Genomic DNA, 25,941 nt, shown 5'->3' with positions numbered 1-25,941 from the left:
AGGAAGCTCCTTCTACCAATGCAGGCAGTATCTTCTCTGTGATTTATAATCTCAGAGTTGATTACAACAGTGGTGCCAGATGAGTCTTCTTGATTTCAGGCCTGGCACTCTATCCACTGTACACCTAGCTGCCTCTATTAATAGATGCTACCAGAGAGATAATTTTACTCAATGACCTTTTATCAATATCAAGAGAAGCATACAGGAGGCAGATACCTAGTCAACAAGCATTTATTAAGTACATACTCTGTGCTAGGTATTGTTCTATGAACTAAGAATACAAAAATAGGCAATCTTGGTTGAATTTAAAAAGGAAGAACTAGTTCTTCTATGCACTCTGTTAGTCAAACCATATGTTTATTTCTTTTTTATTCTTTCCTTATAAAAAAAAATTAACGATGCCCTTTATTTGTACTTCACAGTAATTTCAAGATATTCCTCCCTATAATCTTACCATTTAAGAAAAATAAGTAATGCAAAACCAGATGACTAGTTGATTGCCTTGATTTTACAGAAGAGTGCATCCAATGTTTCATTCTCTTATTTCTTTACTTCTCCTTCTCGAATATAAAAGATGTCCATCTCATCCTCATTTTACTTTATTTCATGCTCAGTCAGTCCATACAAGTTTTTCCATATTTTAAAATTATTCTTGTGAAAGGAAAGACAAAAAGAGGCCCTGTGTCTTTCCTCCCTTGCCTTGAATGACTTCATTTTTAAATTAGTGTGTGTTTCAATGTATAAATTAAATTACCTCTATGTGTTTATAGACTTCAGTTGCTTGCTAAAAGTTTTATAATTAATGAAAAAAGCATTTAAGTTCTTAAAACCTGCCAAGAATAATGTTAAGTACTAGAGAAAAACTGAAAAGGGAAGCAGTTTTCTCTTGATGAATCAATATTTTATTTGAGGCTGCTTGGTGGCATAATAAATAAAGCACTAGGCCTAGAGTCATAAAGATTTCAGTTCAAATTCTGCCTCAGATACTTCCTGGTTGTGAGACACTGGGCAAGACATCTGACCCCTGTTACTTCTTTCCCAGGATTATTGTGAGGATTAAATGAAATGATATTTGTAAAGTACTTAGCACAGTGCCTGGTACATTTCTAAGCACTATATAAATATTAGCTATAATAATAATTATGACATATAAATGGGTTCAACTATAGGGGAAGACAAGGCCTACAAGTCCTAAAGGCAGAGCAGGATAGTAAACGACAAGGCCTGAGGATCCACAGGGCATCCTGGCAGGTAAGATGGAGATGTTCAGAGGGTGGATGGTAAAGTTTGGAAGTCCTCCATCTTACCAGAAGTTGTAATTGGTAATACCCTGCTCATTCAAGCAGTGACAACAGCAATGTCTGCTCTTCAAGATGAGGAAGAGAACTGAAGGGACCTGGTTCACTACCACAGGGAATAGGAAAGTAGGCCTAAGGGTTCAAGCAGAGCAAGGATTCTGGGTTCCTTTCTGCAGAAGTCAGTGTCCATACAGAAAATGGAATATAGGAAGGAAGGCTAGGGGAAGCTAAGCATTTTGTATACTGGGTTCTCCTGGGGACTGAATGGATTGTGAGTAGCAGAAAAAATCTTGAGTCTCTCTGTCACAGGTAAGCCTCTGGATTCCATTTGTTTTTCAATAGGTCAGTTAGAGACTTTATTATTGTTCCTGTTTATTTTTCTATTTTGGGTCAGCTTGTTCCTAAAAGTGTAACTTGTTCTGTTTATGCCAGCTAACTCCTAAGGGGAATCCTGTTTTGTTTTGTGCTGGCATCCACACAAAGTTCCCACCTCATCTGAGATTTTTCAATAGGCAGGGATTATACTCCCTCCCCCTTAGTAATATGTCTGATGTCTGGGAGTGTCAGTAGATATTGACTTTGATATTGCATTTAAAAGAAAAGGGAAAAAAATTCCTGAGGCCTGCAGTACAATCTTAAAAAAAGGAAAAATGGGACATTTTATTTGACTGGCATAGAAAGGTTTCCATGGAGTCTTGCAATTTGGTTTGGTTGTCTCTCTATTAACTGTGTGAATATGGGAATGCTGATAAAAGTGACTTTTAAAAATTTGCCTTATATCTCTGTTTATATATGAGTAGTTTTAAGTTCAATTAAGTTAGTCATTTATGCCAAGAGAGGGAAGATACAGGGCTACTATCTCTTCGCTTCCATTCTTGTTTCATAGAACACATTCATAAAAACCAGTTTGTTCAGCCATTCATTACTCAATAAATGGAAAATTCTCATTTCAGGTTCTTTGCTTCCACATTGTATTCAGTTCTAACTACATTATTTCAGGAATATGGGGGATGTTCAGAAAGGAGCAGAAAGGAGACTCAAAAAGACCTTAATGAGGTAGAGCAATACATTCAAGCTAGTGAGATAAAATTCCATAGGGAAAAATGTAAAGTCTTTTATTTAAATTTTGTTAATCAAAAGTACAAATACAGAAAGGATAAAGATATAATTAGAAAACAATTCATGTGTAAAAAACCTAGGTGATTTTGATGGACTACACAACATCAATATGAGGCATTGTAATAACATGTCTAACACAAGAACTAATATGAAATCTAGCTAAAATAATAAAGAGGAGAATGAAAGGGAACAAGTATTTTTTTTATAATCCCTATGATATGCCAGGCACTGTGCCAAATGCTTTTTACATTATATTATTTGATTCATGTTGGATAGTTGCTATTATCCTCATTCCAAGATGCTATTCTTGTCATCTTCATTGAGCAAATAGAGGTTAAATAACTTGGCCAGAGTCACACAACTAGCTAGTTATGTTTCTGGGGCCAAATTTTAACTCAGGTCTTCCTAACTCTGTGCCCAGTGCTCTAAACACTGAGCTGCCTCTAATAGTAGAGATAATGTCATCACACAATGAAAAACAGAAGGTAGTCTTTGAATAACTGCAGATGTATCATGGGAAAATAGGATTAAATTTCTGCTATTTAGCCCCAGAGAACAAATTAAAATCAAAGTGTGGGAGTTATAAAGAAACAGATTTCAGCTTGAGTATAAAGAAAATTTTCCTAACAATCATATCTGGACAGAAATGGAATTTGTTGCAGGAGAGGACAATAAGCTCCTCTAATCTAGAGATCTTTAACAAGAATTGATGACATAAAGGGTCCTTTCTAATTCTAAAATTCTATAAGGTAGAAGAATAGGAAGAATCAAAGAAGAGTACAAGGTTTAAAAAGTTTAGTGACATGAATTAAGAACCAGGCCTGGATTTGAATATGCCTCGGACATTTTCTAGCTGTGCGACCCTGGGCAAGTCACTCAACCCCAATGGCCTAGTCCTTACCAACATTATTGGTTCCAAGACTGAAGGTGAGGATTAAAAAAAATGTGTAGTGATAGAGAAAGAATGATGGTAAATTCAAGAGACCGGGAATATGTGAAAAGGAGCTGGTGTGTGTTTGTGTATGAGGGTGGAAAGTGGGTGAGCTACACTCTGAATGTATACTGTTTGGGTGATAAAAGAATATATAAATAAAAATATCCTTGGGCAACATAGTAAGGTGTAGAACTAGAAGGACTAGATCTAAAGGTGGTCTACATAGAAGTGATACTTGAGGCCAGTGGAATGGTGGATTCTCTGAGAAACAACATGGAAAGAAGCTCAGAAAAGAATTGAGCTTGAAAAAGAATAAAGTAAGCAAAAAAAGCAGTTTGAAATAGGAGAAAAATAAGTTTCAAGAAACAAAGGAATTTCTCAGAGGAAGTGGTCAGCATTGCAAATGCAGCACAGTAGTCAAGGAGACTAAGCAGTAATGGGGAAAAAAAAAACCACCAAACCAAAAAAAACAGAACTTGGAGTAAGAGGAAGGGAAAGAATCTGAATCTCAGTTCAGCTATTTATTTGGTTGTGTGACTCTAGCAAGTCACATCCCTTCTATGTTTTAGTCTCCTCGTCTACAAAATGAGGATGATAAGTGCTATAGAATTATTCTCAGGATCAAAGGAGATGAAAGAGTTTTGTAAACTAAAAAGAATGAAACAGAGGTATAAAGAAGAGCTGTTTGTTTTATTTTGTTTAAAAGGGGAAAGGCATCATTAAGTATTGGGATAAGTGTCAAAAGAACAGTATTTGAGTTCTAAGCTTCATTAATTTACTAGTTAACTCTGGTGAAGTCCCAACATTTTTTAGATATCAATATCTCCATATGTAAAATGGGGATAATATAACTTCCCAAACTGCCTGTCAAGTTTGCTATAGGGATCCAATGAGAGATAACATATGGAGAAAGCACTTATCAAGTTATCAAGTGAATGTTATTTATGTTAAAAATAACAATTTCAAGAGTTCTCTTTTTCTACTGCTCTTAGATACTAAAGATATGACCTTGGATTTGTCCTGGATATTTAGTATATGGACTCAGCAAACAAAAAATCTAGACATGAATATTCTAAATGGTATTAGTAAATATTATTCAAGATTGCTGTAAATGTTAAATTCGTTAAATTGTAAACTCATTTCGAGTAGAGACTTTCATTCTTTATTAGATCCTCAATACCTACTACAACATTTGGCACACAGATGCTTAATAAAAATTTACTGATCTACCCACTTTTTAAAACTATTGAAATGCTAATGTAAAAGTCTTACATTCTGAGAATTATTTAAGGCTTTTCTAAAGTAGTTTATACCAGTCTGCTCTGAAGGGGCAATTCTGTGTGTGTGTGTGTGTGTGTGTGTGTGTGTGTGTGTGTGTGTGTGTGAGATAATGCTAAAAATGGAATTGTCAAGACTCACATAAGAAAAGCAGAATTTTCTTAAAAACTGCTGAGATAAGTATTAAATTGTACTTTTCAAATTTATCACACTAATTCAGTCAAAATGCTTCATTGCCTTTGAATGGATTCATTGTTTTACACACTCTGCTTTACCAGATATAATTGGACATTTGCATAGCTAACAACATTTTCACAAAGTAATAATACATTAGCTAGCTTTAAACAATTTCCTAAGTTGAGGCAGAGATGATTTCTAAATGAAAAAAATTTTTCATAATGGCTATAATGCATATTTATATAGCATTATGAAGATTAGTGGGGGGGAAAAGCTCCCAATGAGATGAATAAGAGTATGACAAATACACATTTAAAAAACAATGAAAAAATATAGTATAAGATTGTCCCTAAAGATTTAGTCTTTAAACTGTAATAGCCTCAGGCTACATGAAGACTTTTAGGATTGCCTGGCATAATATAATAACATTATTATAGAACCTGACTTTGATTTTTTTAGAAAAGTATATACAGGTAGTTTTGTCAAATGAATCTTCATTTAATATGCTTGTTGATTAAAGTTGAATTTTCAGTGTAGATGTATATAGACTTCTGTATAATATTAACAAAACAAATAAAACTTTTTGAAAAGTGTTTTGGTAAGAGAAAATAAGGAGATGAGATATAATCATTGACTTTTAGCTACTCTGATCAAGACAGTGACCCAAGATAATTCCATGGAACCCATGCTGGAAAATGGTATTTACTTTGCAGGGAGATAAAATGATGAACTCTGAATGCTAACTGATGTATAATTTAAAAAATAATATGTAATTGAGATCAAATTGTTTTCCTTTTCAAGGATGGGAAATGGGTGAGAGGAAGGGAACGTATTTGGAACTTAAAATTTTACAAAATGAGTGTTATATCTCACATCCTATACCAAAGTACAGTTCAAATGGGTTTATGATTTTAACATAAATGGTGATACCATAAGCAAATTACAGGAGCATGGAATAGTTTACTGGTCATACCCATCAATAAGAGAAGAATTTATGATCAAATAAGAGACAGAGAAAATTATAAGATGTAAAATGAAAAACTTTAATTACAGTAAGTTAAAAATGTTTTATATAAGCAAAACCAATGTAACAATTAAAATGTAAATAAATAGGAAGAAAATGTTTAGAGCACTTTAATAAAGGCCTTAGTTCTTAAAAATATAGAGAACTGAATGAAACTTATAAGAATACAAATCATTCTCTGACTGACAAATTGTCAAAAGATATGAACAGGCAGTTTGCAGGTAAAGAAACAGAAACTATCAGTAATTACATGAAAAAAGTGTTCTAAATCACACTGATTAGAAAAAGGAAAATTATAACAATCTCAGGTCCCACATCACACTTATCAGATTGGCTTAGACTATGATAGTAAAGGAAAGTGACAAATGTTGGAGGGTCTGTAAGAGAAATGAGACACGAATGCATTGTTAGTGGAGTTGTGAACTGATCTAATCATTCTGGAGGACAATTTAGAACTATGCCCAAAAGGCTATTAAAAAAAACAACGAAACTGTGCATACCCTTTGATCCAAAAATACCATCATGAGGTCTATAGCAGAACCTATATGTACGAAAATATTTATAACAGCTCTTTTTATGGTGGCAAAGAACTGGACATTAAAAGAATATCCATCAACTGGGGAATGACTGAGCAACATCTGGTATATGATTTTGATAAAACACTCTTGTTATCTTGTGCTCATTTCTCAAATATATAGAGAATTTGGTCAAACTTTTAAGAATACAAATCATTTCTCAACAAATGATCAAAGGATCAGGTAGTTTTCATGATGAACAGATAATTGGAAGGGAACATTACACATAGTAAATCAAAGTACTATTTAATGATCAACTATGAAACAGTTATTCTCAGCAATACAATTCTGAAGGATTTATTATAAAGAATGCTATCAACCTTCAAAGCATTACTATTTTTCAAGTTTTTAAATTTATGTTTTGGTTTTATTAGTATTCTCTCACAGTTATGAGCAATATGGAAATACGTTTTGCATGATCAAATTGCCTTTAATTTTAGAAAATGTTGAAAATTTTTATTACATATAACTGGGAAAATAGGATATTAAAAATTTACATGCAAATGGAAAATACTTAATGAAATAAAATATATATCCAAAAATATTTAGAGTTCTCCCCGCTTTTAATTATGGGAGGAACAGAAATAAGTTGCACAAGGTGAATTAGGAACTTCATGAGATATCTCTTTTAGATGACCTGGCCAATACTGCTTTGTCCCCAATCCTATATTCTTCTGAGTTTCCTTCCCCCTCATTTCTCTCCAAGAATTTTGCCATAGCCTCTTTACTGGTCTTCCTGACTTAAATCCAATGTTTATATAGATGCTAATGTGGTTTTCCTCAAGATCATACCACTCCCCTAAATAAATTCTAGTAATTTCTCTATCATCTCTAGAACCAAATATTTGATCTCTATGCTTATTTCTATTTTTATAATCTAAATGATAATTAATATCGCAAATATATAATTTATGTGCCAGTAAACATACATATATTTGAGATATGTTTTTTACAGATTTTTAAAAAAAAATTATTTTACAGATAAAGATACAATCAAAGAATCATTTTCCCTAAGGATACTGAGAGGAAAGTAAGTAGAAAACTAAAATACAGACTACCTCTGCCCACACACACATCCAGAGAAGAGGCAAGAAAAAATGGAGTAGGAAGGGTGAATTATTTATATGTATCTTTAAAAGCTTAAATATACTTTATTTTCCAAAATGCAAACTCTTATTTCTCTAGATGATCAGGATGACGATAGTAGTATACCAAATAACACATAAAAAGATGTCATCACAGTCTATGTTTTTTATATAAAATTTACCACAACTTTATTAATATACTATAATAATAATATAGTTTCATTAAACTCAATAAAGGAATAAATAAGGTATCTTGCTTAAAAGATATAATCTAATATTAGGCAGTCCTAAAACTAAAATTGTCAGCCCATATTTTTGGTGAGTTACAAAGCCACTAATCTTCCTCATCCTCAAAATGATGATCAATGATTCAGTTTCTATGTAGAAATACTGAAATAAGAAAAACAATATATTTTTTAAATTGGCAAATCCTGCTTCCTTCCATTCTATTCCTTGAGTCAATATAACTTCACTACTTGCCAGATGTGTTAAAAAACTAAAATTATTCTACTAAGGATCTATTTTTCAACTAAGAAATATTACTACTGTGGTGATTTCCTACTTCATAAAAATGAAAAGTATCACATTTTTTAAAGTGCTGTGTAGCTTTAGAGAAAGGATACTACTTAATAAAAAACATTTACAATTAAGATATTTTCCTAGTATTTGCTGTGACTACTGGTTTTCACTAATCACAAAACTGTACTGACTAGGTCAACTAGAAGTTTGTTTTAAGAACTCAAATGGGCCCTCACTGTGGCAAGGCAATCCCTTTTCTCCTCCTAGGTACATTCAACATAGCAGTTTTTCCAAATCTTTTCATCCCTTCTCAAACATTTTACAGCTCCCTCTCCATTTCACTCTCTGTACTGAGAACCTTGCCTTTCTTCATAGCTCACTCAAAAAACAGGCTATTTGCAGAATTCCTCTGTGTTCTTCATCTTACATTACTCATATATACATATATATTTGGCAACTATATCTTTCATCCATTTTCTCATGAATAGAGGGCCTTTCTCTTTTCTAAGATAAACACCCTATACATATATAGGTAGTTTCATTCCACCTATCTTCTCCAGAAAATTGCCCGCTCTTATTATCCTCACTCTCATTAATCTTTAAATTTTCCTTGCCTACTTGTTGCTTCTATACTACCTATAAATGTACCCATGTCTACTCCATCCTCAAAAAATTCTTACTTGATCTATTCATTTCCTAACAAATATGTGGCTAAAGTCCTTGGGAAGAGCATGTGAATGTGTGTGTGTGCATTTTTACTTCCTTTCCTCTCATTCTTTTCTTTAGACTTTGAAGACTAGCTTTTTCTGACTTCATTCAACTCAAATTGCTCTCTCCAAAGTTGCTAATGAACTCTAAACTGCTAAAGCATAAGTCCTTTTCTCAATCTTCTCCCCTTACACTTCAGTCTATCTGCCATTCAGCTATCAAGCTTATCTTCCTAAAATGTATATATCATATTTCTATATAATAAATTCCAGCAGCCCTTTATTACTTCAAGAATCAAAAAGAAAATCCTGTTTGGCTTCTATAGCCCTTTCATCTCACTTTCTAACCTTTCTGCCTCATTTCAAGTCTCAACCAAAGTCCTACCTTTTGCAAGATGCCTTTCTCAGTCTTCCCTAACTAAGTGCCTTCCCTCTGAGAATATCTCAAATTTATCTTGTATATATTTTGTTTATACAGTTATTTGTATCCTGTCTTCCAATTACACTGTCAGCTTCTTGAGAGCTTTGTTTTTTGCCTTTCTTCCTATTATCAAAAGCATTTAGTAAACTGTCTAGCACATAGTAAGCTCTTATTTGTTGCTAGCTTTTAACTATCTTCTAACCACCTTTCTTTTAGAAACACCTTTAGTCATTCCGTAGGTATCATTCCTATATTTCCTCCAGGATCATAGATACTCTCCTGTTTTAACTTTTAAAGCCTTTCACTACCTTATTATAGTAGTCTATCTCCCATTGCCAAACCTCTGTGCTTGCTGTCCCAAACACATGGGGGGGGGGGGGAGGGTTACACTCCCACTCTACATATTTGCCTTTAAAAATTCTTTGTTTCATTCAAAATTTATTTAAGTGACACCGTCTACAATCTTTCCACATGGCACCAACATCTGCTAGTGCACTTGCCTCATAAATTTTATTTTGTACTTATTTTGTTTATACTTATATACATATTGACTCTTCTAATAAAATAAAGGCTCTTTGAGGGTAAAGACTTTCATTTTTTGTCTCTGAACCCTCCAGTGTCTGTGATATGCTTGGCACACTGTAAGCACTTAACAAATGCTTGCTACTTGCTGAATGATTACATTAAAATGTTCTCTCACTAGTCTTTGAAGCTTTCTTTTTGATTTCTCTTTCATTAGCCATTTGCTAGTAGATGTGTTACTCCATCTATTGAAGGGAGGTTCTATGTTCCAAAAAAAGAGTAAAGCACCACCTAATGAATCAAGCTTTATGAGTTTTGCCAGATAAATTTTACATGACTATTTTTAGTCTTTGTATGCTGGGAAATTAACTGGTTATAATCTTTTATTTTTCTTCCCTTTCTATGGCTAATTCTTAATAGTGTCTTTGTTCTCACTAAGACTGCCAATCCGCCTAACCTTCAGAATGATCACTTCTGACTACACATTCTCCTCTCTTCCCCATTTTGACCATTTGGAGAAACAGTTCAACCCTACATTCCTGAATCCTCCCTTTTATTATCTCCTATCTTGCCTTATCATGCCTGGTCAAACCCAAATCCTGTTTTATTTCCATCATTTGCCTTCTTTGCTTCTATTCACTTGCTTCTGGAATAGAAGTGGAAGAAATTACAACTGAGTCCATACAAATTCATGCTAGCTAATCTCAACTGGGTCCTCATTAAAGTCATCTTATTCATTTTACCTAATTTATTTCCTATGGCACTTACCATGGAAGCTGTTTCAAACTATTTCTTTTGTCTTCAAGCTTCCCACATTTGTTGCTGAAGACTTAGCTTCCCTGAAAAAAACAGGCCATCCAATATGAACTCCCTCTTCTTCCTTTATCATTTCACATCCCTCTATTGTATCCTACTATGTCCCCACAGACTTTAAGTTCTTTTCCATTAGGTAAGAGTCAACCTCTTTATATATACATTTGACCCCATTCTTTCCAAGTTTTTCCAGCAAATTGTTCTCACCATCCCTATCCCTACTCTCTAATCTTGAATATCCATTAGCTACTGACTCCTTTCCTACCTACAAATACACCTAAATTTCCCCCATTATTAAAAACAAACAAAAGCAACTCTTACTAAATCCTAACAATGCCTGAAAATTTTCCTTTGTCCTCTCCTCAGATAAATATTTTTAAAGTTATCTACAATTGGTACTTCCATTTCCACTTTTTCCTAAACCTCTGTACCTAATCTGGCGCCTGCTCTCAGTAAAGTTACAAATGTTTTTGTTTTTTTTTGGTCAAATCTAATAGTCTTTGCTAAATTGCCTTTAGCTATTTCTTTGCAGCATGTGACACTGTTAACTACTTCCTTCTGAATATTCTCTTCTATGGATTTCCATTACTTTACTCTCTTGGAACACATCCAGCCTATCTGACAACTGCTTCTCAGTCTCTTGCTAGATCTTCATCCAGGTAAGAACTATGAGTGTTCCCTACAGCTCATCTTGGGTCATTTTCTCTGTTTATTCTATGCTTTATCACTTGGAAATTTTTCACTAGTTCCTTGGTTTCAATGAAAATTTTTATGCAAATGAACCTCAGACTTATTAATTCAGCACTAGTTTCTCTCCTGAGCTCCAAGTTGTGTGTCTCAACTGCTTGGTGGACATTTCAAAGTGGATTTCTTATAAGCATCTAAAAATGTACAAAATGTAAGTCATTATCTTTTTTCCTAACTCCCCTCACTTCATTCCAGACCCCCCTTCTACTGAGTGTATTACCCTTTGTTAGTCAGGTTCTCAACCTTGGGGACATCCCTAATTCCTTTCTTTAGCACCTCCTTTGTAATTAATCTTAGGTAGCTAGTAGATAGAGCAATGGAGTTAGAAGACCTGAGTACATGTCTGGCCTCAGAAATTTACTAGACCACACTGTGTATCCCTGGGCAAGTCATTTAATCTTGTTTGCCTTATAAGTCAACTAGAGAAGGAAATGGCAAACAACTCCAGGATCTTTGCCAAGAAAACTCCAGACATTACTGACTGACTGATTGAATAACAACAACATATCCAATCAGTTGCCAAATACTGTAATTTCTTCACCTTTAACTTCTTGTGCATGCATTCCCTTATCTCTACCAACATAATCACAATTCTACTATAGGCCTTTATCAGACTTTACAGTAGCTATTTATTCTGCCTTCCTTGTTCAAGCCTCTTCCCACTCCAATCCATCCTCCAAACAGTTGTCAAATTCATTTTTCTATAGGTCTGAACATTTCCCTCCTTTCTTTTATCTTTTACCCAAATAACTACAGTGGTACCCATTACTTCCAGGATCAAATATAAACTTTTCTGTTTGTCATTTAAAGCATTTCATAACTTGGCACCAATCTTCTTTTTCCAATTTTCTCACTTTCTACTCCCTCCATGTACTCTAAGAGCTGGTCATACTGTCCAATATGTTGTTTCTGGCATAAAATGCTCCATCCTCCTGTCTCAATGTCTTTGACTAGAATGCTCTACCAAATACCTTTAATGTTTAAAATCCCTAGCTTCTTTAAGACTAGGCTCAAGAGCCACCTTCTCTGGGAAATCTTTGATTATTTCCCCAGCTGCCAGTTAAATATCTTTTATTGTTACCTTCCATATAGTCTGTATACGACTTATATGTTATAGTTTAAAAATACTTTTCAACACCATTAGAATGCAAGCTACTTGAAAGCAGGGACTGTTTTTGCTTTTTCTTTGTATTCCTGGACCTTAATACATACTTATTAACTATGGTTTTGTATTTACTCAAAGCCACAGCATTTGGGATTTCAATGATATATGCTTGTGTTTCCAATCAAATAAGAGAGACATCAAAGCAAGGCAAAACATTTCACTAAGAAGCATTGCAGAATATATCAAGACAATTCCCAAATCATATGAAGGTATAAAAGTTGCTGTTCGTTCTCCCATGAGCCACTGAAGTCCTCTGGTTACACTATTAGGCTGTGAGCTGTCTTCTCTATTGAAATGAGGCTACTGCTCATATTGGCATCTTCCTGAACTATTGGAATCTTCACTGAATTATAACTACAGTTGCTTATCTATAAGCTCTTTTAGTCATAGCCCTAAGTCTTTTTCAGCTATTTTGTATTAACACATCCCAGTCAGGGCCATCTAGTCAGTTAGATAAAGAAGACTCTCTATTAAACCTTAGGTTTAATTAAGGTTCATTTTTGAAACAAACTATTCTGCTGTTCTTATTCTAATTTGAGTATGAGTAAGAAAATTCTTTTTAACTCAGCAAATGTCTCGATGTTACCCTAGATTCCTGCAAATCAACTCTGGTGACTAGCTAGCTTGGGTCCAAAGATCAAAGACTGAAAAGGGATAGACGGAATTGTAGGAGTTAGTGTCATCTTCCCTACTTCCCCCCAATAATCAAATTGATGTATTCTCTATAGACACTTAGCAAAATTAAAATAATAGACTAAATTATTATATCATACTCTTAATTGTATCTGAAAAAAACAGTTAATTATTTGTTTTATTATTATTATTATTATTTGTTTTTTAATTAGTGTAGTATTAGATGTGGTACTCTACATTATATCAGAACTCTCTCATTCTGACTTTAAAATGAGAAAAATAAAATCATAATAATTTGGATATAATGATTTTTATAATAGAACTCTACTAAATTATTTGTGAAATAAATAGAATATACTACACTGTATCAAATGGTTAACTTTAATAGGATCATAGAATCTTACTGTTGCAAGACAGATATGAAGCCAACGAGTCAAATCCTCAAATTCTTTCAGTGTGAAAAGTTCTAAGTATACTCATAGGTTGGTCTCATGAAATATCGTTTTCATATAAAAGTTTAATTTAAAACCATAGACATTCTAGAATAATTCTCACTTGGTAATTATTCATTCCAGTCACAGTGTATCTTTCATCTGAGGCTGTCAAAAGGTTTCAAAAGATTAATTATGTATGTCCTATGAAATACATAGTATTATTAACCTTTTTCTATATATATAAACAGGCACAACAAAGCTAATGCATATATCCAACGTCAACTAACAAATCAGGAAAGTGGAAATCAAATCCATGAATCTCCACTCAATCATTCTCTCTTTAACCTTTACATGCTGGTGCCTTCAAATTACAATGTACTTCACATTAAAAAAAGACTGACTACCAAAACTTCCTATTATGTAGGAGAAAATAAGAATTCAGATGTAAATAAAAGAATGATCACTAGGTTTATTAAATAACAACAAAATTCTAAAAACAGATTTTATCATATGAGCACAACAGTGTACATGCCAGATTAAAGCCAAGATACATGTTGAAAAACAAGCAGAGGAGACAATTTGGCTTAAAATTCCTACGTATAAAAAATTCATTTAGCTGCAAATAAAGTTATAAATAAAAATTTATTAATATATGTAGTTATATATAGCTACCAATAGATTTTAAATACATTACAAAGAAGTCAATTCAACCACAAATGCAAATCAGTTTGACAAAACTTGAGAATCCAAAATTCTCATAGATAATAATGGGAATATAACCACATTATGAACTTCATCCTATTAAAGTACAGATAAGCTATAAGAACAAATTTAAGTATTTTTAAAATCTAAAGATAATTTTAAAAATATCAAATCTTTTCCCATAAACCCACATGTATCTAGCATTTAAATATCTGCAAAATTTAAGTTACTATAAAATGAGAAAACCAAAGCAATCCATTTACTTTAGAAAAATTACTTTGGAAAATAGATTAGCTAACATGCAATACAATATAAATGAGTAAATGACAAAAAAAGAAACACTAGGAAAGAAAAAACAAATTGAAAAAACAACTTATATAAAAATTTCTTTTACTTGCTTATTCAAGACAGATCCTTCAGTCAGAAGTAGAACTATCTTAATATTCAGCATCAGTTTAGACTACCAGATGACCAAAATGCCAATCTAATTATGGATATTTTCTGAGCATACACGTATCTAATGCAGGGCTAAAAGCAGCCTCCTGCTATCAGGAAAAGGCCAGGAAGATTTTGTGGGTGGAGTCTAAGGATCTAAGGCAACCCAGTTAACTCTTGCCTAAACATGCAATTTTCACATACATTTTTTGGAGGGGAAGTAGGGTCTGGATGTATGATTTCACTGTTGATAGGAACTCCAGTTGCAAACCTCACATATTCTATTTTTTAAAAAATGTTACAACACATATGGAAAAGATACTTTTTGTATTAGATATTTACAGAACTCAATGCAAATAAAGGAATGGTGAGTACTCAATTTCACAGGAAAAAAAAGACAGTATTATTGACTTCTATTCATTCAATAATACATATTTTTAAAGTCTATTTTAATCTCCTGAATATTTATAAACCCTTCACAATCAGGCTTCAGACTTTCCCCAAATTTATGCATATTACTAACTTCATTGATTCTACTTTCCTGCCATAATATAGTTTATTTGGTGTTCCTGAATTTAACCATTTTGTGTGTTCCTGGCTTAGCAAAGGCTTTCCTCAAGCCTGAAAGGCATTTCCACATTATTTGCTATGTAAGAAATTGAACAAATGTCTTTTATACCAGGAAATTTTTCCATATCCCCTATGCTAATGCTGGCTTCCTCCTAAAATAATATCATTTACACTGGATATTTTACAAGTGTCTCTCTCCCCTTCCACAAGGGGGAAAAGTCACTGCCTTGAGGGCAAGGGTCCTTCTTTTGAGTTGGTCTTTATATATGCAGAGAAGAGCACAAAGCTGCAAATAGTTTGGTTTTGCCAGATCTTGGAACTGTAATTTCATCAGTACTAGGTGATCTTAGGGAGATAATTCGATCAATGGAAAATGGTGTTTCACAGCTAAGGTAATTAGGAGTGTAGAACTTGGAGTTAAGGAAGACCATTTTCTTGAGTTCAAATCTAGACTTAGATACTTACTAGCTGTGTGGCCTGTGTAATGGTAATAAGTTAGAAGCCTTCCAAATAAGATCAGGAGTGAAGCAGTGATACTCATACCACTACTATTTACTATTGTACTAGAAATGCTAGCAATAGCAATTAGAGAAGAAAAAGAAATTGAAGATATTAAAATAGGCAATGAGGAAATTAAATTATCGCTCTTTGCAGATGATATAATGGAACTTAGAGATCCCAGAAAATCATTTAAAAATCTAGTGGAAATAATAACTTTAGCAAAGTTGCAGGATACAAAATAAACCCACATGAATTATCAGCATTGCTATGTATTTCTAACAAAACTCAGCAGCAAGAGTTAGAAAGAGAAACTCCAATTAAAATCACTCTAGACAACATAAAATACTTGGGAATCTATTTGCCCAGACAAACTCAGGAATTATATGAACATAACTATAAAACACTTTTCACATAAATAAAACTAGATCTAAACAATCGGAAAAACACTAATTGCTCATAGGATGAGCTAATATAATAAATGACAATCCTACCCAAATTAATTTACTTATTCATGCCATACATATCAGACAACAAAAAAACTTTCTCATAAAATTAGAAAAAGGTATAACAAAGTTAATTTGGAAAAACAAATAATCAAGAATATCAAGAGAACCACTGAAAAAAAATGTGAAGGATGGAGGTCTAGCAGTACCAGATCTTAAACTGTACTATAAAGTAGTGATAACCAAAACAATATGGTAACTGGCTAAAAGATAGAAGAGTGGATCAATGGAATAGCCTCAGCAAGCTAGTGTTTGACAAACTCAAAGATCCCAGCTTTGGGGACAAGAATCCACTATTTGACAAAAACTGCTCAGAAAACTAGAAAACAGTATGGGAGAAATTAGGTTTAGATCATATTGATCACCCTATACCAAGATAAATTCACACCCTATACCAGGATAAATTCAAAATGGGCAAATGACTTGAATATAAAGAGGGAAATTAAAAAATTTTTAAAGGGAAAACTTCTGACAAAGATCTAATTTCTGATATTTATAAGAAACTCAGACAAATGTACATAAAATCAAACTATTCCCCAATTGACAAATGGTCAAGAGACATGAATGGACAGTTTTCTGACAAAGACATAAAGTCAAATCTATCAATCATCACATGAAAAAATGTTCTAAATCACTCCTGATTAGAGAAATTCAAATCAAAACAACTCTGAGGAAACCACCTTATACCTAGCAGATATGACAGTCAAGGAAAATAATGTTTATAGGGATGTGGCAATTGCTCTCCAGAATGGCTGGACCAATTCATAAAAATGCCAGCAGTGTATTATTGTCCCCATTTTGTCACATCCCCTCCAACATTTAGCACTTTCCTTTGCTGCCATATTGGCAAGTCTGTTAGGTGTAAGGTGGTACCTCAAAGTTGTTTTAATTTGCATTTCTCTAATCAGGAGGGATTTAGAACACTTTTTCATGTGCTTATTGATAGTTTTGATTTCATCCTGTCAAAACTGCCTATTCATAGACATCATCTTTTAAGAAATTACTGAGGAAAACTGCAGTGATATTTTAGAGCCAGAGGCCAAAATAGAAATTAAAATTGAAAGAACCCACTGATTGACGTCTGAAAGATTCGACAAGGATAATTCCAAAGAATATTATAGCCAAATTCCAAAACTCCCAGGTCAAAGAGAAAATATTGCAAGCAGTCAAAAAGAAACAATTCAAATATCATGGAGCCACCAAAGTCAGGATAATACAAGATTTAGCAGCTTCTACCTTAAAGAATTAGAGGCCCTGGAATACAAAATCTAAAGGGCAAAGGAGCTAGGACTGTAACTAAGAATCACTTACCCAGCAAAACTGAGGATAATCTAGGAGAAAAATAGGTATTCAATAAAATAAAGAAAAAAAAATTTTAACATTCCTGATTGAAAGATCAGGACTGAATGGAATATAAGACTTAAGAGAAGCACAAAAGGGGGCAGCTGGGTAGCTCAGTGGATTGAGAGCCAGGCCTAGAGATGGGAGGTCTTAGGTTCAAATATGGCCTCAGACACTTCCCAGCTGTGTGATCCTGGGCAAGTCACTTGACCCCCATTGCCTAGCCCTTACCACTCTTCTATCTTGGAGCCAATACACAGTATTGACTCCAAAAAGGAAAGTAAGGGTTTTTTTTTAAAAAAAGAAGAAGCACAAAAAAGTAAAGAGAAAAAAGAAAAAATATTGAATAAGGTTAAAGTGTGCACATCCCTAAAAAGGGAGGTGATTCTTGCAACTCCTAAGAACTTTTTATTTTTTAGGGCAAGAGCAATGCACAGACAGAAGGCAAGGGTGTGAGTTGAATACAATGGGATGATATAGAAAAAAATAAACTAAAGTATGAGAAAGAGGATTGCATTAGGTGGATGGGGAAGCAAAAGACAGAATGGGGTAGATTGTCATGCAGAAAAGAGGCATGGAATTGTGTTCATAGTGGAGGGGAAGATGGAGGAATCAGGGAGGAGAGCATGTGAAACAATTTTCATCAGAACTGGCTCAAGGAAGGAAGAATATATACAATCAATAGTGTCTATTTTATCCTACAGGCAAGTAGAAAGAGAAGGGGATAAGAGAATGGAGATGGGGATGGGGCTGACAAATAAGAGAACAAATTGAAACTAAACAGGGGGAAACAGAATGGAGAATAATACCCAGTAAACATAATGGTACAAAAAATTTTTATAGTCTCTTTAATAAAGGTCTCATTTCTCAAATCATAGAGAAATGACTAAAATATATAAGAATATATGTTGTTATCCAATTAATAGCCAACAGATATGACAACTACAAATAATTTAGCTATGCTCAGAAATAATGATCCAAACCTATCCAAGAGGATGAAATAAAAAAAATGTTCATCTGCTTCCAGAGAAAATGAATTGATGAGTCTGAATCCAGACCAAAGCAAGATCTTTTCACTTTCTTATTATTTGAGTTTTCCTGCAAAAAGTATTAATAAGGAAAAATATTTTACATGATTGTACATGTAAAATCTATATGGAGTATGGAGGGAGGGAGGAAGAAATTTTTAAGACTCAATACTCTTAAAAATGTTGGTCCCAGATCTCAGACTATATTATATCCTAGATCTCAGACTATATTATAAAGCAGCGGTCATCAAAACAATTTGGTACTGGCTAAGAGACAGAAAGGAGGATCAGTGGAATGGACTGGGGGCAAGCAACCTCAGCAAGACAGTATATGACAAACCCAAAGATCCCAGCTTTTGGGACAAAAATCCACTATTTCATAAAAACTGCTGGGAAAATTGGAGGACAGTGTGGGAAAGATTAGGTTTAGATCAACACTTCACACCCTACACCAATATAAATTCAAAATGGGTGAATGACTTGAACATAAAGAAGGAAACTATAAGAAAATTAGGCAAACACAGAATAGTATACATGTCAGACCTTTGGGAAGGGAAAGACTTCAAAACCAAGCAAGAATTAGAAAGAGTTACAAAATGCAAAATAAATAATCTGGATTACATCAAATTAAAAAATTTTTGTACAAACAAAACCAATGTAACCAAAATCAGAAGGGTAGCAACAAATTGGGAAACAATCTTCATAAAAACCTCTGACAAAGGTTTAATTACTCAAATTTATAAAGAACTAAATCAATTGTACAAAAAATCAAGCCATTCTCCAATTGACAAATGGGCAAGGGACATGAACAGGCAGTTCGCAGCCAAAGAAATCAAAACTATCAATAAGCACATGAAAAAGTGCTCTACATCTCTTATAATCAGAGAGATGCAAATCAAAACAACTCTGAGGTATCACCTCACACCTAGCAGATTGGCTAACATGACAGCTATGGAAAGTAATGAATGCTGGAGGGGATGTGGCAAAGTGGGGACATTAATTCATTGCTGGTGGAGTTGTGAACTGATCCAACCATTCTGGAGGGCAATTTGGAACTATGCCCAAAGGGTGATAAAAGAATGTCTACCCTTTGATCCAGCCATAGCACTGGGTTTGTACCCCAAAGAGATAATGGACAAAAAGACTTGTACAAAAATATTCATAGCTGCGCTCTTTGTGGTGGCCAAAAATTGGAAAATGAGGGGATGCCCTTCAATTGGAGAATGGCTGAACAAATTGTGGTATATGTTGGTGATGGAATACTATTGTGCTAAAAGGAATAATAAAGTGAAGGAATTCCATGGAGACTGGAACAACCTCCAGGAAGTGATGCAGAGCGAAAGGAGCAAAACCAGGAAAACATTGTACACAGAGACTGATACATTGTGTTACAATCGAAGGTGATGGACTTTTCCATTAGTGTCAATGCAATTTCCCTGAACAATCTGCAGGGACCTAAAAAATACTACCCACAAGCAGAGGATAAACTGTGGGAGTAAAAACACCGATGAAAAGCAACTGCTTGACTACAGGGTTGGAGGGGATATGACTGAGGAGAGACTCTAAATGAACACTATAATGCAAATTCCAACAACAGGGAAATGGGTTCGAGTCAAGAACACATGTGATAACCAGTGGAATCATGTGTCGGCTATGGGAGAGGGAAAGGTGGTGGGAGGGGAGGAGGGGAGGAAAAGAAAATGATCTTTGTTTCCAGTGAATAATGTATGGAAATGATCAAATAAAATAATGTTTAAAATTTAAAAAAAAATGTTGGAAACTTTTTTTATATAATTAGGGGGGAATAAATTAAAATTTTATGAATTTATTTTTTGGAAAGAACTACATGAAATAATGAAGCATAAAATGAGAACCAAGAGAACATTACATAGATATGGCACATATATAGATTTAATATTTGAAGAATAACTTATGAATCTTCACCTCCAGGGAACTGAATTGAGAAATGGAAACAAAAGACAGAATTTCTTTATCTGTTTGCCAAATGATGAGAGGGAGGAGCTAATATACCTGGAAATAAATTCTATTAATAAAAAATTTCACAGATTTCATGAAATCTTCTAATCTAAAGTCCACATTTCCTATTATTCCCATCAACTAGGTTCACTACATAGGCACTGTTCTAAAACTTTTTTTCTTACCTCCTTATAAACAATCAGTTGTGTTCCTCAGTAGAATGTAAGCTATTAAGGATCATCAATTTAGAGGTAGGAGGTACCTTGGGGATAGAGTGGTCCATGGATAAATTTAAGGTCTGTGAACTTGGATGGAAAAAAAAATTACATCTTATTTTCACTAACTTCTTATTGCACTAACTTCACTAACCTTTAACTACAAATATATATATTTAAAAAATTATTTTCAGAAGGGGCCTATGGGCTTTTACCACACTGCCAAATGGTCCATCACACAAAGTAATGTTTAAGAACTTTTGATCTACAAAGTAACATAAGCAATAAGTGCTAAGCTGGGACCTAAATCTGGCTCCCAATCAAGTGTCCTTTCAATGGTACAAATCTGCCTCTTTTCAGAAAAGGAACTCATTTTTACACTTCCAGATCCTAGTATTATATCTTGTATATGGTAAGCATGACAACTATATCCTATTTTATCAACTGACCATTGCAGTCATAACTTAATTTTCATCACCATTTGAAATTTGAACAAATGTTGAAACAAGAAATTATCCTCTCTTACCACAATCTCTCTTCAATTTTTTCCTGCATAGTATAATCTCAAGGTTCATTAAAAAAAGACTGAACAACATGATAGTACCACTGTACTCTACCCTAGTTAGATCATATCTGACATCCTGAGTTCTGGGTGTTTTATTTTAGGAAGGAAATTTATGTATTTATGAAGGGAATCCAAGATGATGGGTAGACTAAAGATCATGAAACACAAGGACCCACTAATGAAGCCTCAATATATTCTTGGGGGGCAAAGTGGAGTAAATTTAGAGAAGAAATGATAGCTATCATTAAGTACTTGAAGGACCCTTGAGGCAATGGAATTACTTAAATCTCTTTGGATTCAAGGCCAAAAACAGAAAAAAGGCACGATACCAAAAAGTAAATATGGACTTGATATAAAGTAAGCCTTATTTAAATGTAGTTGAAGTTTAGGGTAGGATACCATGATTTTTATCAGTGGACTAGATGACTTTTTTTTAAACATTTAACTTCTGTCTTAGAATCAATACTCTGTATTGGTTCAAAGGCAGAAGAGCAGTAAGGGCTAGGCAATGGGGATTAAGAGATTTGCCCAGGGTCACACAGCTAGGAAGTGTCTGAGGCCAGATTTGAAAGCAGGACCTCCTGTCTCTAGGTCTGGCTCTCAATCCACTGAGTCACCTAGCTGGCTTCCAACTAGATGACTTCTTATCAAATGTTTCAGAAAGGATTCTTTTTCTTAATGATAATAATATTTATGCATTTAATGTTTAAGGTTTGCAAAGCTCTTTATATGTATTATCTTATTTTGTTCTTACAACAACCCTGGGAAGTAGATGATGTTATTTATTCCATTGCTGTCACCAATGTGCCACCTTCCTAACTAAAATTTTTAAATAACAGCATATAGAGGTAGAAGAAACACTAGCAAAAGTCTAATCCAAACCTATCATACTACAAATAAAGAATGTGAAGCCTGAAGGTGTTAAATAACTTGCCTAAAATTATACAGTTAATAATAGCAGATGCAAGATTCCCTTGATTCCCTTGATTCCAAATCCAGGTCTCTTTCAACCACATCAGTCCTTTTCATTTGAGTATAGAATGAGCTGGATTGACCACTTCTGAGGTCCTTCTCAAAAATGAAGGGATCTAAAGAGCAGTTAAGGTCAGCTTAGGAGGATTCTCTAAATGAATGTCCACAGGATTGGTGCTTAATACTTTTACTAATGACACATATAAAAGGATGGATGTTTATTAAATTTACAAATGACAAAAAACTGCAAAGAACAGTTACCACAATGAAAGTTTGGGTGACTACAGAAAAAAGATCTTGCAGGCTACAACTATGAGAAAAATCTAATTTTAAATATGGAATAAATAAAAGTCAACTCAATGAGGTGAGGGTAAGAAAAGAAAGAAGCTGATCTGAGGATCTAGAGGTTTTAATAAATTCTAAGCTCAATAAGTATCAATAGTATATGTGGTGACTAGAAGAGTCAATGTGATCTGAGGCTACATTAAGCAAGGCATAGTAGCTAGGACTGGGAAGTGATTGTTCTACTGTACTCTGCTCTCCACAAGTGGAAGATATTTACTTCTGAATGCCATATTTTACAAAGGACAACTGGATAGAATCCCAATCAGAAGTTGACATTTTTTTGTATCATATACTTCTTTGGCAATCTGGTAAAATATATGGCCCCTTTCTGAATCAAGTTTTTAAATGCATGAAATACTTAGTATTACAAGGAAAACCAATTACCTTGAAATATAACTATCAAAATATTAAGAAAACAAAATTTATTTATGTACAGTGAAGTTGAGAACTAATTGAAAAACATGGATATGTAATTCTTTTGTGATTAAATAGCTTATCCATAGTTATGCACAAAGGCACTCTCCAAAGATTATACCTTCATATGTAAAAGAACTTAATCTGTGCTTATACTAAGAGCATTTCAGTTAATATCTTGCTAACTGAGCTATTAAGAATCACTATAATGAAACACACTAACTAAATGCAGTAGTTAAACCACCACAGGTAATTTAAAAATGTCCTTTTACCTGGGCACCTCAAATCAAAATAAACTGGCAGAAGGAAAAAATTTAAGCTGTTTTTTTACTTAGTGCTTTCCTAATTTCAAAATGCTTCGTTGAATTGTTGCTTATTCCAAAATGATGTTTCCACACAGCTAGGTGGCTCAGTGGATAGACAGCCAGGTCTTGAGATATGGGAGCCCTGAGTTCAAATCTGGACTCAAAACACTTACTAGTTATGTAACCCTGGGCAAGTCACTTAACCCCAATTGCTTAGCCCTTGCTGCTCTTCTACCTTGGAACTGATACTTTGTATTGATTCTAAGGTAGAAATTAAGAGTTTAAAAAATGATGTTTCCTACTCTTATTAAAGATCCAATTTAGCTTATTTTAATTTTTTTTAAATTAACTATTCTTCCTTATGCAAGACTCACTTTCTTCAGCAGCATCTAAAGCAAATGTTTCTTTTTAATGTGATAATTAGAATTTAAAGAAAATTTACCTAAAAGTGAACAAAGCTTTAAAAAATGTAGATATGTATTTAAGGGTATGTATACACATCCTTATAGACATAGTCTGCCTGCACTTTTAAAAACTTTTAAAGCTTAAAATAGCACTAAGATTTTAAGATACCATATATATGTAAAAACTCAAAATAACTTTTTAAAAACCTTGTAACTCACAAGTAGTATAGAACAACCTTGTGTAAAAATTCCAAACTTTAACTAGACCCATAAGAAATGAAAGCTGATGCAATTACCTGCAACATAAGTTCACAGTCATCTCTTCCAACGAAAATCATTTCTCTTGGCAGCCTGTGGCGGGTGCCTCCACTGCTCACCAAAAACCAGGATGTTAAGCTCATTTTTTGCTCAGCTTCTAAGTCTCTGGCAAGGATACGTCATCCTGCAGAGAGAAGCAAAGAAAAACATTTTTAGACATTTTTAGCTGTAGTTCCTACTCAGAAAACACTGTGAGTAGACTATATAATAGAATTCAAATAAGTAGCATTGAGGATCCTGTATGCTTCTTTAAATGGATTGTGTCCAGAAGAAGTGACACAAGCTACTAAATTAATATTAATCAAGTAACCAAAAGATTTTATGAGAAATTCAACTCAAAATGAAGACATTAAAAACAAAGAGGCAGGCATTTAACTAATAAATACTTGACACAAGGAAAAGATTTTATTATACCTCATAATAAATTGTAATTGTCAAATGAATTCATTCCAAGACAATATTGTTGTCACATAAACATCAAGAAATCTTACTGGATAAATAGAGAATGCATGACTCAAAACTGGCTACAGAGAAAACAAGAAAAAAGTAACACATTTGAAACTTAAGTTAAACAAAAGCAAATGAATTTCTACTTGGTGAATCTAATCACAAATAAAGCCCTAAGAGTCTCAAATTTTGTCAATGAAAATAAGATTCCATTTAAATTTGCAAAAGATTGAAACATTGTAAAATTGCAAAATATGACAAGATTTCATTCTACAAATTACAGAAAAAAAATTGAGCAATTGGTTTAACCCTTATATATAGCAAGGTATTTGTTTAACTCAAACTGGTTACTAAATTAAAAAAAAGTACAAAGAAGCTAATCTATGATCTTAATTCTCTCAAACTCTTTAACTCTTTACTGGCAATCTATGTGAAATTATAAATCTCTTATTCAACAAACTCTTTGTACAACTGCTCTTAATAGTTCTCCATATGTCCTTTCTGTCATATTGGATTGTGAGCAAACCCACAATTCATTTGATATGCATAACCCATGGATATTAGTGGAGAAACATGACATATTACATATGAGAAAAAAGACAATTTAAGTAGTTTATAATGTGCATATCTGAGTTTGAAATATGAAAAATAATTGAAGAAGGGAGTAGGAAGGTAGCACAGTGGATTGAGAGTCAGGCCTAGAGATAGGAGGTCCTAGGTTCAAATCTGTCCTCAGACACTTCCTAGCTGTGTGACCTTGGGCAAGTCACTTAAGCCCACTGCCTAGTCCTTACCACTCTTCTGCCTTGCAACCAATACATAGTATTGATTCTAAGGTGAAAGGTAAGGGTTTAAAAAAAACTGAATACAGCTTTTGGGTTTTAGGTTGAAAGGAATGACTCTGAAATTTATAAGGCATAACTGCAAATGCTATATTAAAATGATAAAAATGAAAGCTTTAAAACTAAAGTATAGGAGGCAGACAGGCAAAGTAGATGATAGAAGGTAGCCTTGAAAGCAACAAGACTCTTTTAAAGCACAATCTCTGACCCATATTATGTCCCAAGAACAAGTTGCTTATTAACCTTTGATTGTACTGAATAATCCTCCAGCACTGTAAACTGAGAAGTCTTCCTAAAACTGCAGAGAGAGAATTTTTATATTGTGAATTCCCTAGAAGTACCAAAGAAATCATAGGGCTTTGATCAACCAAGACAACCCAACAACAACAACAAAAAGATGTTACCTTATTATTCATAGCTAAATGCAAGCAGTGACTGCATCTGACAATGTAGAAAATATGTATAAAACATTTCCATCATAAGGGGAGAGATGTTTTATTATTTGATCTTTGGGGCCATTACTGGTTTTTTCATATCCTCACAGGTCTGGTTCTTTTTTTTTTTTAACATTATTTTATTTGGTCGTTTTCATACATTATTCACTGG

General features: G+C 33.7%; 1 protein-coding gene across 28 annotated transcripts in view; it reads right to left on the bottom strand.

The window, feature by feature from the left end:
• The window catches only part of CEP170 (centrosomal protein 170), a 177,441-nt gene that overhangs the window by 106,890 nt on the left and 44,610 nt on the right, over positions 1 to 25,941 (bottom strand). For 24 of the 28 annotated variants that reach the window (XM_007481532.3, XM_056814151.1, XM_056814153.1 and 21 more), the window contains exon 2: positions 24,025 to 24,170. In XM_007481532.3, the coding sequence (XP_007481594.1) occupies positions 24,025 to 24,129 (105 nt within the window). In that variant the 5' untranslated portion in view covers positions 24,130 to 24,170. Of the gene's footprint in view, positions 1 to 10,427; positions 10,499 to 14,547; positions 14,902 to 20,693; positions 20,814 to 24,024; positions 24,171 to 25,941 lie in introns of those variants that run through there. The other 4 variants (XM_056814164.1, XM_056814165.1, XM_007481535.2 and 1 more) reach the window with 4 other exon arrangements.

This window comes from Monodelphis domestica, chromosome 2 (assembly GCF_027887165.1).
Source record: "Monodelphis domestica isolate mMonDom1 chromosome 2, mMonDom1.pri, whole genome shotgun sequence".
In the NCBI taxonomy this organism is placed as follows: domain Eukaryota; kingdom Metazoa; phylum Chordata; class Mammalia; order Didelphimorphia; family Didelphidae; genus Monodelphis; species Monodelphis domestica.
The sequence above is the reverse complement of the archived record's forward strand: the minus strand, read 5'-3'. Positions and strand labels throughout refer to the sequence as shown.